This window comes from Carlito syrichta, unplaced genomic scaffold (assembly GCF_000164805.1).
Source record: "Carlito syrichta isolate Samal-C Ts95f unplaced genomic scaffold, Tarsius_syrichta-2.0.1 Scaffold314025, whole genome shotgun sequence".
NCBI lineage: Eukaryota > Metazoa > Chordata > Mammalia > Primates > Tarsiidae > Carlito > Carlito syrichta.
The window spans coordinates 124,495-137,246 of record NW_007258121.1 but is presented as its reverse complement, the minus strand read 5'-3'; the positions used below and the strand labels follow the sequence as shown (position 1 = coordinate 137,246).

Here is a 12,752-nt window from a genome sequence, read left to right as displayed (position 1 = left end):
TCCAAGAAATCATTACCAAATTCAGTGTTGCGAGGCATATTCTTTGTGCTTTCTCCTAAGAGTATAGCTTTAGCTCTTGCACTTATGTCTGTGATCCTTTTTGTGTTAATTTTTTTTGAGTTGGGGTCTCATTGTGTTGCCAGGTAAGTGCAGTGACATGATCAGGCTTGCCATAACTTCGATCTCCTGGACTCCAACAATCTTTCTGCCTCAGCCTCCTGAGTAGCTGGAACAATAGGTGTGTACCACCATGCCCACTAATTTTTTTATTTTTATTTTTGTAGAGATGAGGTTTAAGCAGTTCTTGCCCCTCGGCCTCCCAAAGTGCTGGGATTACTGGCATGAGCTACTCCACCTGGCCCATTTTAAGTTAATTTTTGAATGTAGTATAACGTAAGGGTCCAACTTCATTATATTGCATGTGGCTATTCAGTTTTCCTAACACATTTGTTGAAAAGACTGGTTCAGGGTTTTTTCGTTTTTTTTTTTTTGACTTGAGTCTCACTCTGCCACTGCACTCCAGTCTGGGTGACAGAGTGAGACTCCAACTCAAAAAAAAAAAAAAAAAAGAAAAGAAAATGTGGTCACCAGTGACTGCAGGTGGAAAAATGGAGATGTTTTTCAATGGTTACAAAATTTCAATTATAATAGTTTTAGAGAACTAATGTCTAACATAGTGATTTATAGTTAATAATGATGTCTCGTATTCTTAGAAAATTTGCTAAAATAGAAGACATTATGTGTTCTCCTTACAAAATATAAAATTGGCAACTATGTAAGGGGACTGAGGTTTTCATTAACATAGTTGTAATCATCATTTCACAATATATAGGCATATCAAATTACTACATTATTTACAACATATAGTTTACATTTCAATGTATAAAAAATCAGATGTTAATCACACATACATAAACACATATACATACGTGTTTGTATATATGCATATATATAAGCTAGTCCTGCGCTTCATACTAAAGAAAAGTATAAAATAACAGTTATTAAGCCACAAGGTAACATATGGGAGTTTAATATATATTTATCTATCCTGTATGCAATACAGTAACTTAAACATTTAGATATATAGAAATATTACCAATCTCAGATCTTACTAAAAAAGTGGAATTAAAGTAAAATAACAGGATTTCTTCTATTAAGAGAGATAGTTTGTGTTCTGACAGAACTATGGAGTATGAATTTAAATAAAATCATTTGAAATCTCTCTAGGATAGAAAATCATAAAGTAGAAAACATGTAACATCTCTCCGGAGAGTTCTTAAAATTTATCAATCAAACAACAAAATCACTACCCTCACAAACTTCCAATCATGATTCAAAAAGAAAACTTAAAAATAAGCCAGGCTCAGTGGCTCAGCCTGTAATCCCGCACCTTTGGGAGGCTGAGGTGAATGGATTGCCTGAGCCCGCGGGTTTGAGACCCGCCTGGGCAGCAAGACCTCATCTCTACAATAAATCAAAAATTCAGCCGGGTGTGGTAGCACACGCCTGTAGTTCTGGCTACTCGGAAGGCTGAGGTGGAAGGATCGCCGGAGCCCAGCAGGTCGAGGCTGCGACGGCCGGGAGTCTGGGTGACAGAGTGAGACTCCAACTCAAAAAAAAAAAACTTAAAAATATTTTTACATGGATTTCCAAATAAATAAGCAGATAGTTGCACATCTTCCAAAGGAGCAGAAAGGTAGTCAGGTCATACAGTCCCTAACAAACCATTAAGTGGACTTTGGTTTCCTCTGTAAACTTGAAAGCTCATTGAAGAAGAATCAGAGTTTCTGGAGAATTTCAGAACGTGGAATAACAGATATTCCTTTGTGACAGCAAGAGAAAGAATCTTAGTCTTCTCAGAAACCATTTCCACTGGAACAGAACACCTTTGCAAACCACATTTCAAGCTCACATTCTTTGACTCGTGTTATCTGCTTCATTCACTTCCACCTACTTGGAGGTTTGGCTAATGTGCTGTGTCTTTTCACAACCCAGGGCTTTTTCTTCTGCTCCAGACACTTGATCAGGTCTGGCTTAGAAACAGCAAGTCCTGTTTAATTAGAAAAAAGTAACATCACTCTTGCTGGAGTTCTTCAATTACAAACCTAGTATTGTGATCAGTAGAGAACACATTATACAAGATTCTAGACAATTAATCCCGAAATACTGTTTCCCAATAAAATCTTTAGAACATTTAGATAGAATTTTAAATTTGTGGGTTCCTTTTTAATTTTGAGTTGGAGTCTCACTCCATCACCCAGGCTGGAGTGCAGTGACAAGCTCACAACCACCCTAGCATTGGCCTGCTGAGCTTAGGTGATTCTTCCCCTTCAGCCTTTCAAGTAGCTGGAACTACAGGAGCATGCGATCACACCCAGCTAGTTTTTTGATTTATTGTGGAGATGGGGTCTTGCCAAGTTGCCCAGATGGTGCTTGAACTCGTGGTCTCAGGCAATCCTCTCACCTCAGCCTCCCAAAGTGCTGGCATTACAGGGTTGAGCCACCACACCTGGCCTTAAGTTTGTGAGTTCTTTGTTCAGTACCAGTGAGTCAAAAACTTATGGCAGCTATTGGAATGAGATGTGGCCAATGATATTCTACACCACTAAATTTCTGAACTTACCAATAATATAGATACAAGGACACTGGTCAATTCAAAATAGAGAATGCTTCATGTCAAAATAAAACATCTTTATTTTTTCTTTTCTATGTTAATAAATCACCAACTTTTCTTTGATAGCAGGAATCTGAAACTCATTCATGCAAAACAGAAATCCCCAGAAAACATTCTACAAAGGAACAACATAAAATCCTTAGTATGAAAGAAGAATTGTGTGTTGAGAGATTTCTCACCGAGAAAAACCAGATTTCTGTGGTTCTCTAACATTACGTTCTTGTACAATATTCGCTGAGGGGCGTCCAGGCATTCCCACTCCTCTGGAGAGAATTCTATGGCCACATCCTTGAATGTCAACAGCCCCTGAAAACAAAAACAGCACATATTTAACAAGTCACCATGGCCTCTATAAAGCAAGAGTGAAGAGAACAGCGTCCAGCTGACATGACATCTATAATTATGCATTAAGATAATTTGTAACACAGAAACATCCTCTAATGCTTTAAGTATAAGAAAAAAGTATGAAATAAAATCCACTCAGCCAGTGTAAACACTCTTTTTTTGTGAATGATACAGCATACATTTGAATACCAACACAGACACGTACATTTTTCAGTGCTATGTTTACATCACACAGAACACATTACATATACTGCTCAGATAGAAAACTCCTAGTGAGTTGGAAGGTCCTCATCAAGTTTTAATGTGTACAACCATGAATTGAATATCTTGTTAAAATGTGAATTCTGATTCAGAAGACATGGATTTAGCCTGAGATTCTGCACTTATTTTTCAGTTGGTGGGTCTCATTCTTACCCATGCTAGGGTGCAAGGGCATAATCACAGTTTATTGCAACCTTGATCTCCTGGGCTGAAAGAATGCATCCTCCATAGTGTCTCAAGTAGCTGGGACAAATTGGGATCAGGTCCCAAGACACACAGGCACAACATAATATACAGGCTGAGATCTTTTGAGCAAAAGATATAATTTTTTTTTTTTTGAGTTGGAGTCTCACATCTGTCACCCAGGCTGCAGTGCAGTGGCATGCCAATGACCACTACAGCCTCAAACTGCTGGGCTTAGGCAACCCTTCCACCTCATCCTTCAAAGTAATTAGAACTGCAGGTGCACACAGCCATTCTTGGCTAGGTTTTGGGACTTACTGTAGAAACGAGGTCTCGCCAAGTTGCCCAAGCTGGCCTCAAAACCCAGGCTCATGCAATTCTGTCACCTTAGCCTCCCAAAGTGCTCAGATTAGAGACTGAGCCACCACACCCAGCCAATATAGTAATTTATAATCTCAATTTAATAACAAAGAAACAAGTGTTAGGCAGAAATCAGCCTACAGGTATCTCCCATGGCAAGTAGTCTCTAAAAATGTATTTATATTATTTGCTTTTAGCATCCTAGAGAGCAAGTTTCTTCTCATTATTCTTTATTCAGACCTTCCTGAGTTATTCTGAGCAGTAACTGCCATCCTGTTTAAATGTACATTTTATTAACCATGTTCTGCATGAAGCTGATGGAGTATCTAGACAGAACCTTAACAGTACATGTTCTGGCTAGGCACAGAGGCTCATGTCTATAATCCCAACACTTTGGGAGGCTGAGGTGAAAGTGTATCCTGAATCCATGGGTGTGAGACCAGCCTGGGCAAATTGGGAACTACAATAAATTACAAAATTGTCTCTACAATAAATAAAAAAATTAACTGGGTTGTGGTAGCCATGAGTGTGCCACTGCACTTTAGCCTTGACTAAAGAGGGTAACTCCAACTTAAAAAAAAAAGTTTCCATCCTTTGCTAGGATCTGAGGATCTACCCAAAACTCCAATGGGATTCTTGGGTACCATGTCTTCCCATGATCCCCAGTCACATGGGAACAACTTTAATACTGTAGGGCACACATTCATGGTGAAAACATTTTTTGGCAACTAAGCAGTATGGATGAAGACAACAGAAGATGCTGTTTAGGGAGCTGTGTCCGGCAGACCTATTGACTATCACAGAAAGAACAAAAATAGTTGTAATAAACTCATTAGGCAGGACCATCACAATGTCAGCAGAATGGTTTGCAAATTTTACAAACATAACATTCCTTCTGACCTGGGACACATTTACCTGAGAAGCACCCATTTTTTCTTTCCCTCTTTCCTTTCTGGGATTTCTTCTCAGGTGAGATTATCTAATCAAGTCAAACCTACATGTTGAAAACATGCCTTTATTTATTTCAAAATTAAATTGAATGTATTTATTTTTTTGTCAGAGTCTTACCTCCCTCGTGGGAGCCCCCTTACTTGCTCTCCTGTTTGCCTGAGGTTCTCTTTGATTTGTGGATTCTTCCATCATCTCCTTGAGGTGGGCTTACCTTGTCCTTTGGGACAGTTTTCCTTTTTTACAAGTGCAAGATAATCCAGAGGACAGGAATAATTTCTGCCTTTTCCCCTCAAGAACAGTAATGTGTCTAAAAGTGCACAGAAACCAGTCATCAATCTAAAATAGATTTCTTGAAAGTTACTAATTAAGAAATATAAATCTGGCTGGGCTCAGTGGCTCAGCCTGTAATCTCGTGCTTTGGGAGGCTGAGGTGAGTGGATTGCCTGAGCCTGCGGGTTCAAGACACGCTTGGGCAATTTGGCGAGACCTCATCTCTACAATAAATAAAAATCAGCCAAGCGTGGTAGCGCGTGCCTGTAATTCCAGCTACTGGGAAGGCTGAGGCGGAAGGATCGCTGGAGCCCAGCGGGTCGAGGTTGCTGTGGCCGGAAGCGACCACTGCACTCCAGTCTGGGCGTTGGAGTGAAACTCCAACTCAAAAACAAAACAAAACAGAGAATATATAAATCTGAGACTTAATCCCAGATGGGACAGTCAACTCTCAAAAGTCTGACATAACTCCATTTTAGATGAAAGGGAGATCTCTGGTCTCTTTGTGTGTTTGCATGTAGCTAAAATAATTTTGAAATGCTACAAGATAAGGTTGGCACCAGTATGGAGTTGTTCAGCCTAACTCTGGGCATGTAGAAATATGTGCACTAACTCTGTTTTGTTAAATAAAGGAACAAGGAGCTCGTGAACCAAGGAAAAAGTGAATCCACCACTTTCCAGGACTCCTCTCATCGCCCAGATGTCTGCAAGCCTAAGTCACCTCTTGATCTCAATCCACGTCTGTCCCACATCCTGGATAAAAATAAAAAATAAAAAACAGCATACATGATCCAGGAGGGGTCTTTAGGAAACCGCCCCCTCATTTCTTTCATTTTAATTTCCCTACTAAATAAAGTCACAACCCATGCTTCAACTCCTTATCTCGACAGAACCTGTTCTGGACCTGGTGACACCAATGACCCTGATGACACAGACTCTGGAGATTTCCACTTAGATAATTCAGATAAGACCACTGTGGGGCCGTCACCCAATAGCACCTGTCCATGCCCGGCTCTCCCTTGCCCCTTCTCAAAGCCTTTCCTCCCAGGCGCTCCGGGATCCCCACCCCACGAGTCCTGGCTCGGGTTTCTGGACTTACGGCCCGCTTTGGGCCCAGGAGGACTCCTTAGCGCTGTGACGGAGCCGCCGTTTAACCTTGGGGAGGAGAGAGAGACCGGACCAGGACCACAGACATCTCCTGCCCTCACCGGCCCCCCCAGGCAGGTCTGATCCTCCCCAAGACCCTCCCTGGTCCCACACACTTGGGACTCAGCAGGCAAAGTCGCGGTGGAGTCAAGACCCCGGGGTCGCTGCCCAGGCTCAGCTACACCGAGGGGACCGGCCGAGTCACCAGGGGGATGGGCCCAGGCTCGGAGCTGACAAGAAGGCCGGTCCCGCCAGAGCCGAGTCATCCGGGTCCGTCCCCCCCTCCCCCTCTCGGGACACTCGCTCACACACTCACTCTCTCCGGCCTTCCAAAGGTTCCGACGTCCTTCCTACGAATCTCCCAGGACCTGCAGGTCACAGGCTTAAGCGAAGATAAACGAGACTGACGGAGAGGAAGACCAAGCAGGGGCGACGACCCCGCTATGTGCGCAGGCGCAGGAGACCAAGGCCCAATCAGAACCCAGAAACCGCCCCCTCGCTTCCGGCTCCTGCCTGATTGGCCAGTTAAGACCCCCCCCCCCCCCGCGTTCGTTGTTTGGATAAAACTCCAGGCCCCGCCTCCCTGAGAAATCAGACGGAAGCCGAAGTGAGGGGCGGCTTTGGGGCTCCCGACCTGGTCTTCGTCTCGCGTGCCTACGGGCAACGCCGGCTCAGCCCCGCCACCCTGTCTTCCTCTCCATCGGCCTCGAATATCTTTGCTTTAGCCTCTGTCGCCCTGTGACCTGCAGGTCGTGGGAGTCCTTAGCGTGGACGCCAGGACATCAGGAAGCGGAGAGATGGTGAGGACGCTGGGGGCTTCGCGAGAGGGGGACGGTATGGACCAGGGTGACCACAGCTCCGAGCCTGCACCCGTCCCCGCTGGGTGCTCAGCCCGGTCCCCTCGGTGTAGGTGTGGCTAGGATGGGACCCCGAGGCCTTGTGCCCGTGGCCACGTCGCCAGCTGAGCCTTCTCCAAACAGACGCTTGCTCTACGTGCTCGGGACCCACGAGGGTTGTGGGAAGGAATCGACCCGCGTGCAGGTGCCCGTGGGGAATTTGGGGGAGGGTCTGGCGTCCCCCCCTCCTCCCCAAGGTTACTCGGAGCCTCCCTCACCACGTTAAGGGAACATTTTTCTCATGATGGCTGTGGAAATCAGTACCTTTCCACCACAAAGTGCGGTAGATCAACCGTTGAATTTCACGGGTGTATGAAAACATCCATTACTCTTTTTTTTTCCTGAGTCCGAGTCGCCCTCGGTCACCCAGGCTAAAGTGCAGGGGAACACTCACGGTCCCCTGCGTCGACATGATGGGCTGTGGAAATCCTTCCACCTCCGCCTTCCAAGTAGTCGGAATGACAGGCTCGCACTACCACATTTGGCTAATTTTTAACTTTATGTAGAGATGCGGCCTCACCAAGTTGCTCGAGCTGGTCTGGAACCCGCAGGCACAGTCAATCCACTCGACTCTGCCTCCCAAAGTGCTGGGATTACAGGTTGAACCACATTGCTTTTTTTTTTTTTCTTTGGAATAGTGAAGAATTCTGTTATTTGGGTAAGAGTTTAATGCCATATTTTATGAGGAAAAACCTTGACAACTGCTAGAAGTATTCACAAGTGATTGTTTGCAAAATGATTTGTTATCGTGAAAGAGATATTTACATATTTATTGTCAGAAAGAAATACATATTTTTGCTGTTTGTAATGTGTCTTATAATTTCCTGCCCTTCATAAACATGAGCACTGAGTTGAAGCTCTTCTGCACTGGGTGTTTTCTCATTTGAATCTAACTGAGCAACTTTAATGAATCCAAGTGAGGGTCAATCCTGATCCTGCAAAAGAAAGTCTTGAGGGCCCAACTCGTTCTTACTGGGGAAGCTTTCAAGCATGTGTGCCCATCTGTTTACAGCAGTTATGGAAGTAGCTCATGATCATGGGAAAAGCTGCTGAGCCTTGGAATGTTGTGGGTCTGCAGGGTGATGTGTCCAGGATTGGGATAGAAATAAAGGATGTGATCCTCTTTCAGAAGGTTTACGTCACTGTCCTGGGGCTGTTTCTGGACATTGTCAAATAAAATAAATTTGAGTTTGGATTAAAATAACTTCAGGTAAGCAAGTATTGCAGTGGCATGGAAACACCCACTATAGATCTTCAGGCATCTTGAAGTTTAGGCACAAATGGGTTTTCCTTCATGGGGAAACATAAAGCTTAGAAAGAGGGTGGAAGGGAGAGGGCAGAATAGAGGGTGACACCAGCAGATCCCAGGTCACAGAATGCCTAACTCTGAAGTCTGCTTGCTCTAAGGAGGGGCATGAAGAGGAGTGTGTGTTGGCTCAAGCTTATGGTGGGTTAGAGTTCAAAGATCTGGTAGAAAGAGAAAAACTTAAGCAAAACTTGCTTCACATAAGATTTGTTCAGACCACAGAAGACAAAATTGTTTATCTAGTTGTTTATGAGGGAGATGATGGGAAATTGTAGTGTCTGTGAGTGGCTTTGAGATAGGGAAAAAGGGAAACATCACTTAAGTCCTCATGAGAAGGGGGATTCTTTGCAGCAAGGTGCTCTTGCAGAATATAAGTGATGGGGCATCTTCGATCACAGCAGTTGATCAGCACCCCCTGCCCCACATCCCCTGCCACTGTCCCTAGCCTTATGCCTCTTTTTACTTAGCTGTTTCTAAGTTGTATCCTTTGTAATAAACTGGGCAACATATGTGAAATGTTTTGGTGAGTTCTGTGAGTATTCCATCAAATTATTGGACTGGAGGAGGAGTTTAGGGAGCCGCTGATTTCTAGGCAGTTGCTCAGAAGCATAGATGGATTTGGGTTTTGTAACCGGCATCATCAGTATGGGCAATGCTGTGCAACTGAGCCCTCAACTTTGGGATTTGTGCTAACTCTGGGTGGTGACAGAATTGAATTGTTGGATAAACAATTGGTGTTGAAGACTGGTATCCAGCAAACTTTACACATTTGAGGTCAGAAAAAAGACATTGCAGGTCAAATATATAAATTCATGTGTGTTATTTCACAACTTTTTAAAACTAACATATATAAACTAATATACTGCAAATTGAAAACTAAAAGTAGATAACTTAGTTCTTGTATTCTATATAATAAAACAGCAAAAGTTATAAAATGATAGTTGAAAGGACAAAAAGTAACAACAATTTTTTAATATATGCTTGGTAATGTTTTAGGTTTACCTACAGCATTAATTTCTTTTTTTTTTGAGTTGGAGTCTCACTCTATCACCCAGGGTGGAGGGCAGTGGCACGCTCCCGGTCACCACAGCCTCAACCTGCTAGGCTCCTGCGATCCTTCCACCTCAGCCTTCCAAGTAGCCAGAACTACTGGTGTCTGCTACCATGCCCAGCTAATTTTTGATTTATTGTAGAGATGAGGTTTCACCAAGTTGCCCAGGTGGGTCTCGAACCCGCGGGCTGAGGCAATCCTGTCGACTCAGCCTCCCAAAGCACTGGGATTACAGGCTGAGCCACCAAGCCTGGCTCAGCATTAATTTCTTTAGGAATACTGTGAGGTGAAGAGATACATCATTCTATTTCATACTAGACACATTTAGGTAAATAAAAGTTAAACTTCTAAGCTTAGTTCATACTAAGAAAATTAAAATTTAATGTAATAATACATTGTTTTAAAAAATTTAATATCATGCTTTGTGCCCTGATAAAATGACTCAGTCCTAGCTCCTTTAGTTTTATGTTTGGAAACCTCCATAAAACTGCATATTATAATGCAGGAAATACATCACATATCTGTAGCTAGTGCTCTAGAGATTGCTGAACTAAACCCCAACAATGCCACTACTTCCTGTATACACTTCCGACATGAGACATAAAAGGAACTTTTAAAATGACTTGAAGGAGAAATCCCTAGAAATATGTCCAGATTTTCCCCAAATCCCCAAAGCAAGGGATTAACAGTCAGATAATACAGTCTCTCACAAGACATGAGAATTTTGGCTCTCACTCTGAATGTGCTGGAAAGAACAAGAAGATGTAGGATTGAAGAGCATAAGAGTAAACATGATGTCTCTCTGTGTCAGCAATATAAACTTAGGCTTCTCAAAATTAGTCTCATTAGAGCAGAGTTTCCCAATCCACATTTTAAAGTCTGACTTCTGCATGGACATTTGAATCTCTCACTTGTGTCACTGGCACAAGTATTCTCATCTACATGTGTGTATGGCTATTGTCTTCTGCCCCTTTTTATTCCAGGGTTCATCTCTAAAATAAATAAAGAATTAGCGGGCAATGGTAGTACATGTTTGGAGTTCCAGCTATTTGGAAGGTAGGTGCTGAAGGATCGCCAGAAACTAGCAAGTCAACATGGGGTTGGCCATGAGTGTGTAACAACACTCCAGCCTAGGCGATGGTGTAAGACTAAAACTCAAAAAAGAAAAAGACCAAAAATATACGATGCATTTATTTCTCGCCATAAGGAAATAAAACAAAATTCAAAGTTGAAGAAAAACATTAAAATTGAAAAATACATGCAAGTTAAACAACACACTCTGAAGAGTCAGGATATTTAGGCTTTGTGCGGTGGTTCATACATGTAATCTCAGCACCTTGGGAGGTTGAGGTAGGTGATTTGCTTGAACCCTGGAGTTCAAGACCATCCTAGACAACATAGCAAGTCCTCGAGCCACAAAAATTAAAAGAAAAATTAACCAGACGTGGTGGCACATGCCTGTCATCCCAGCAAATCATCAGACTGAAGAGGAAGGGTTGTCTGAGCCCAGGAGGTTGAGCTTGTTTTGAGTCAGGATCATTTCACTGTACTCTAACTTGGATGACATGGTGAGACACCAACACAACAGAATTCAGAAGATTAATAATATTTATTATATTTAAAATGTCAACTGTACCCATAATGATATGTACATTTAATGTAATGCCTATGAATACTTCAGTGATAGTTTTCTTGAAAAAGTATTCTATAATCCTAAGTTTACATAGAATCTCAAGGAAATATAAATACCTAAGAAAATGTTAGTAATAAAGGATAAGGTACAGGTATCACACTTCCTGATTTTAAAGCATATGACTAAGTTACAGGAATAAAAACATGTGGTACCGGCACACAAAAAGATGGATAATGGAAAACCTCAATATAAATCCTTACCAACACAATGGAATAATCTTTAGAAAGTTAGCATGGTCACACAATGGGGAAACAAAACTTCTTCAACAAATGGTGTTGAAAAAAATGGGTATCCAAAAAAAAAAAAGTGAACTCTTTAAATATATACAAAAAGCAGCCGGGCTCGGTGGCTCAGCCTGTAATCCCAGCACTTTGGGAGGCCAAGGTGAGTGGATTGCCTGAGCCCGCGGGTTCGAGACCCACCTGGGCAACTTGGTGAGACCTCATCTCTACAATAAATCAAAAAAATTAGCTGGGCGTGGTAGCGTGTGCCTGTAGTTCCAGCTACTTGGAAGCTGAGGCAGAGAATCGCCGGAGCCCAGCAGTCGAGGCTGCGTGGCCAGCAGTGGCCACTGCACTCCAGTCTGGGCGACAGAGTGAGACTCTAACTCAAAAAAAAAATATATATATATATATATGTGTGTGTATATATATATATATACACACACATATATATATACAAAAAGCTATCCAAAATAATTAAATGCTTGAATGCAAAACTATAGTTATTAGAACTAAATATAAGATGGATGTTAAGACACTGGCCATGACAATGTTTCATTATATGACACTAAAAGAATACACAACAATAAAAATACAAAACTAACTCCTCAAAGTTAAAAAAAGCTTTATGAGCTGGGTTCAGTGGCTCAGCCTGTAATCCTGCGCCTTTGGGAGGCTGAGGGAGTGGATTGCCTGAGCCCGCAGGTTCGAGACCCGCCTGGGCAGCAAGACCTTATCTCTACAATAAATCAAAAAATCAACCGGGCGTGGTAGTGTGCACCTGTAGTTCCAGCTACTCAGAAGGCTGAGGCCGGAGCCCAGCGGATCGAGGCTACGGTGGCCGGGAGCAGCCACTGCACTCCAGTCTGGGTGACAGAGTGAGACTCCAACTCCAAAAAAAAAAAAAAAAAAATTTCATGATAGGAAACAATCGCTAATACATCGAAAGAATGAAAAAATATATTACCCTGTGACCAGCAATTCCTCTTGTGGGTGTCTAACCAAAGATACAAAGCAGAACCTGAAGAAGATATGTGTACATCCATGTTTATGACGGCATTATTGACAAAAGCCAAAAGGTGGAAGAAACCTAAATGTCCTCCAAAGAATGAATGGACAGAGAAAATGTGGAACCCTTAAAAAAAGAAATCTTGTCATGTGTTATGTAAGGATAAATCTTGTAGACTTATGTTAAGTAAATAACACAGTATCAACTGGATGTGGCTGCTCATGTCTGTAATCCCAGCACCTGAGCCCAGCAGTTCAAGACCTGTCTAGGATCTACAGTAATGCCAAGACTTTGTGCCTAAAAATATAAAACTAAATAATAGCCAGGCGCCGGGCTTGGTGGCTCAGCCTGTAATCCCACGCCTTTGGGAGGCTGAGGTGAGTGGA

General features: G+C 42.6%; 1 protein-coding gene across 1 annotated transcript in view; it reads right to left on the bottom strand.

Moving 5' to 3' along the window:
* LOC103273401 (zinc finger protein 737-like) overlaps positions 1–6,612 on the bottom strand; it is a 13,275-nt gene extending 6,663 nt beyond the window's left edge. Inside the window, exons 1-5 of the mRNA XM_008070819.2 lie at positions 6,507–6,612; positions 5,766–5,797; positions 4,892–5,081; positions 2,854–2,980; positions 1,955–2,050 (exon numbers count right to left, since the gene is read on the bottom strand). Coding sequence (XP_008069010.1) covers positions 1,955–2,050; positions 2,854–2,980; positions 4,892–4,966 — 298 coding nt within the window. The 5' untranslated portion in view covers positions 4,967–5,081; positions 5,766–5,797; positions 6,507–6,612. The remainder of the gene's footprint in view (positions 1–1,954; positions 2,051–2,853; positions 2,981–4,891; positions 5,082–5,765; positions 5,798–6,506) is intronic.
* Positions 6,613–12,752: the final 6,140 nt, after the last annotated feature.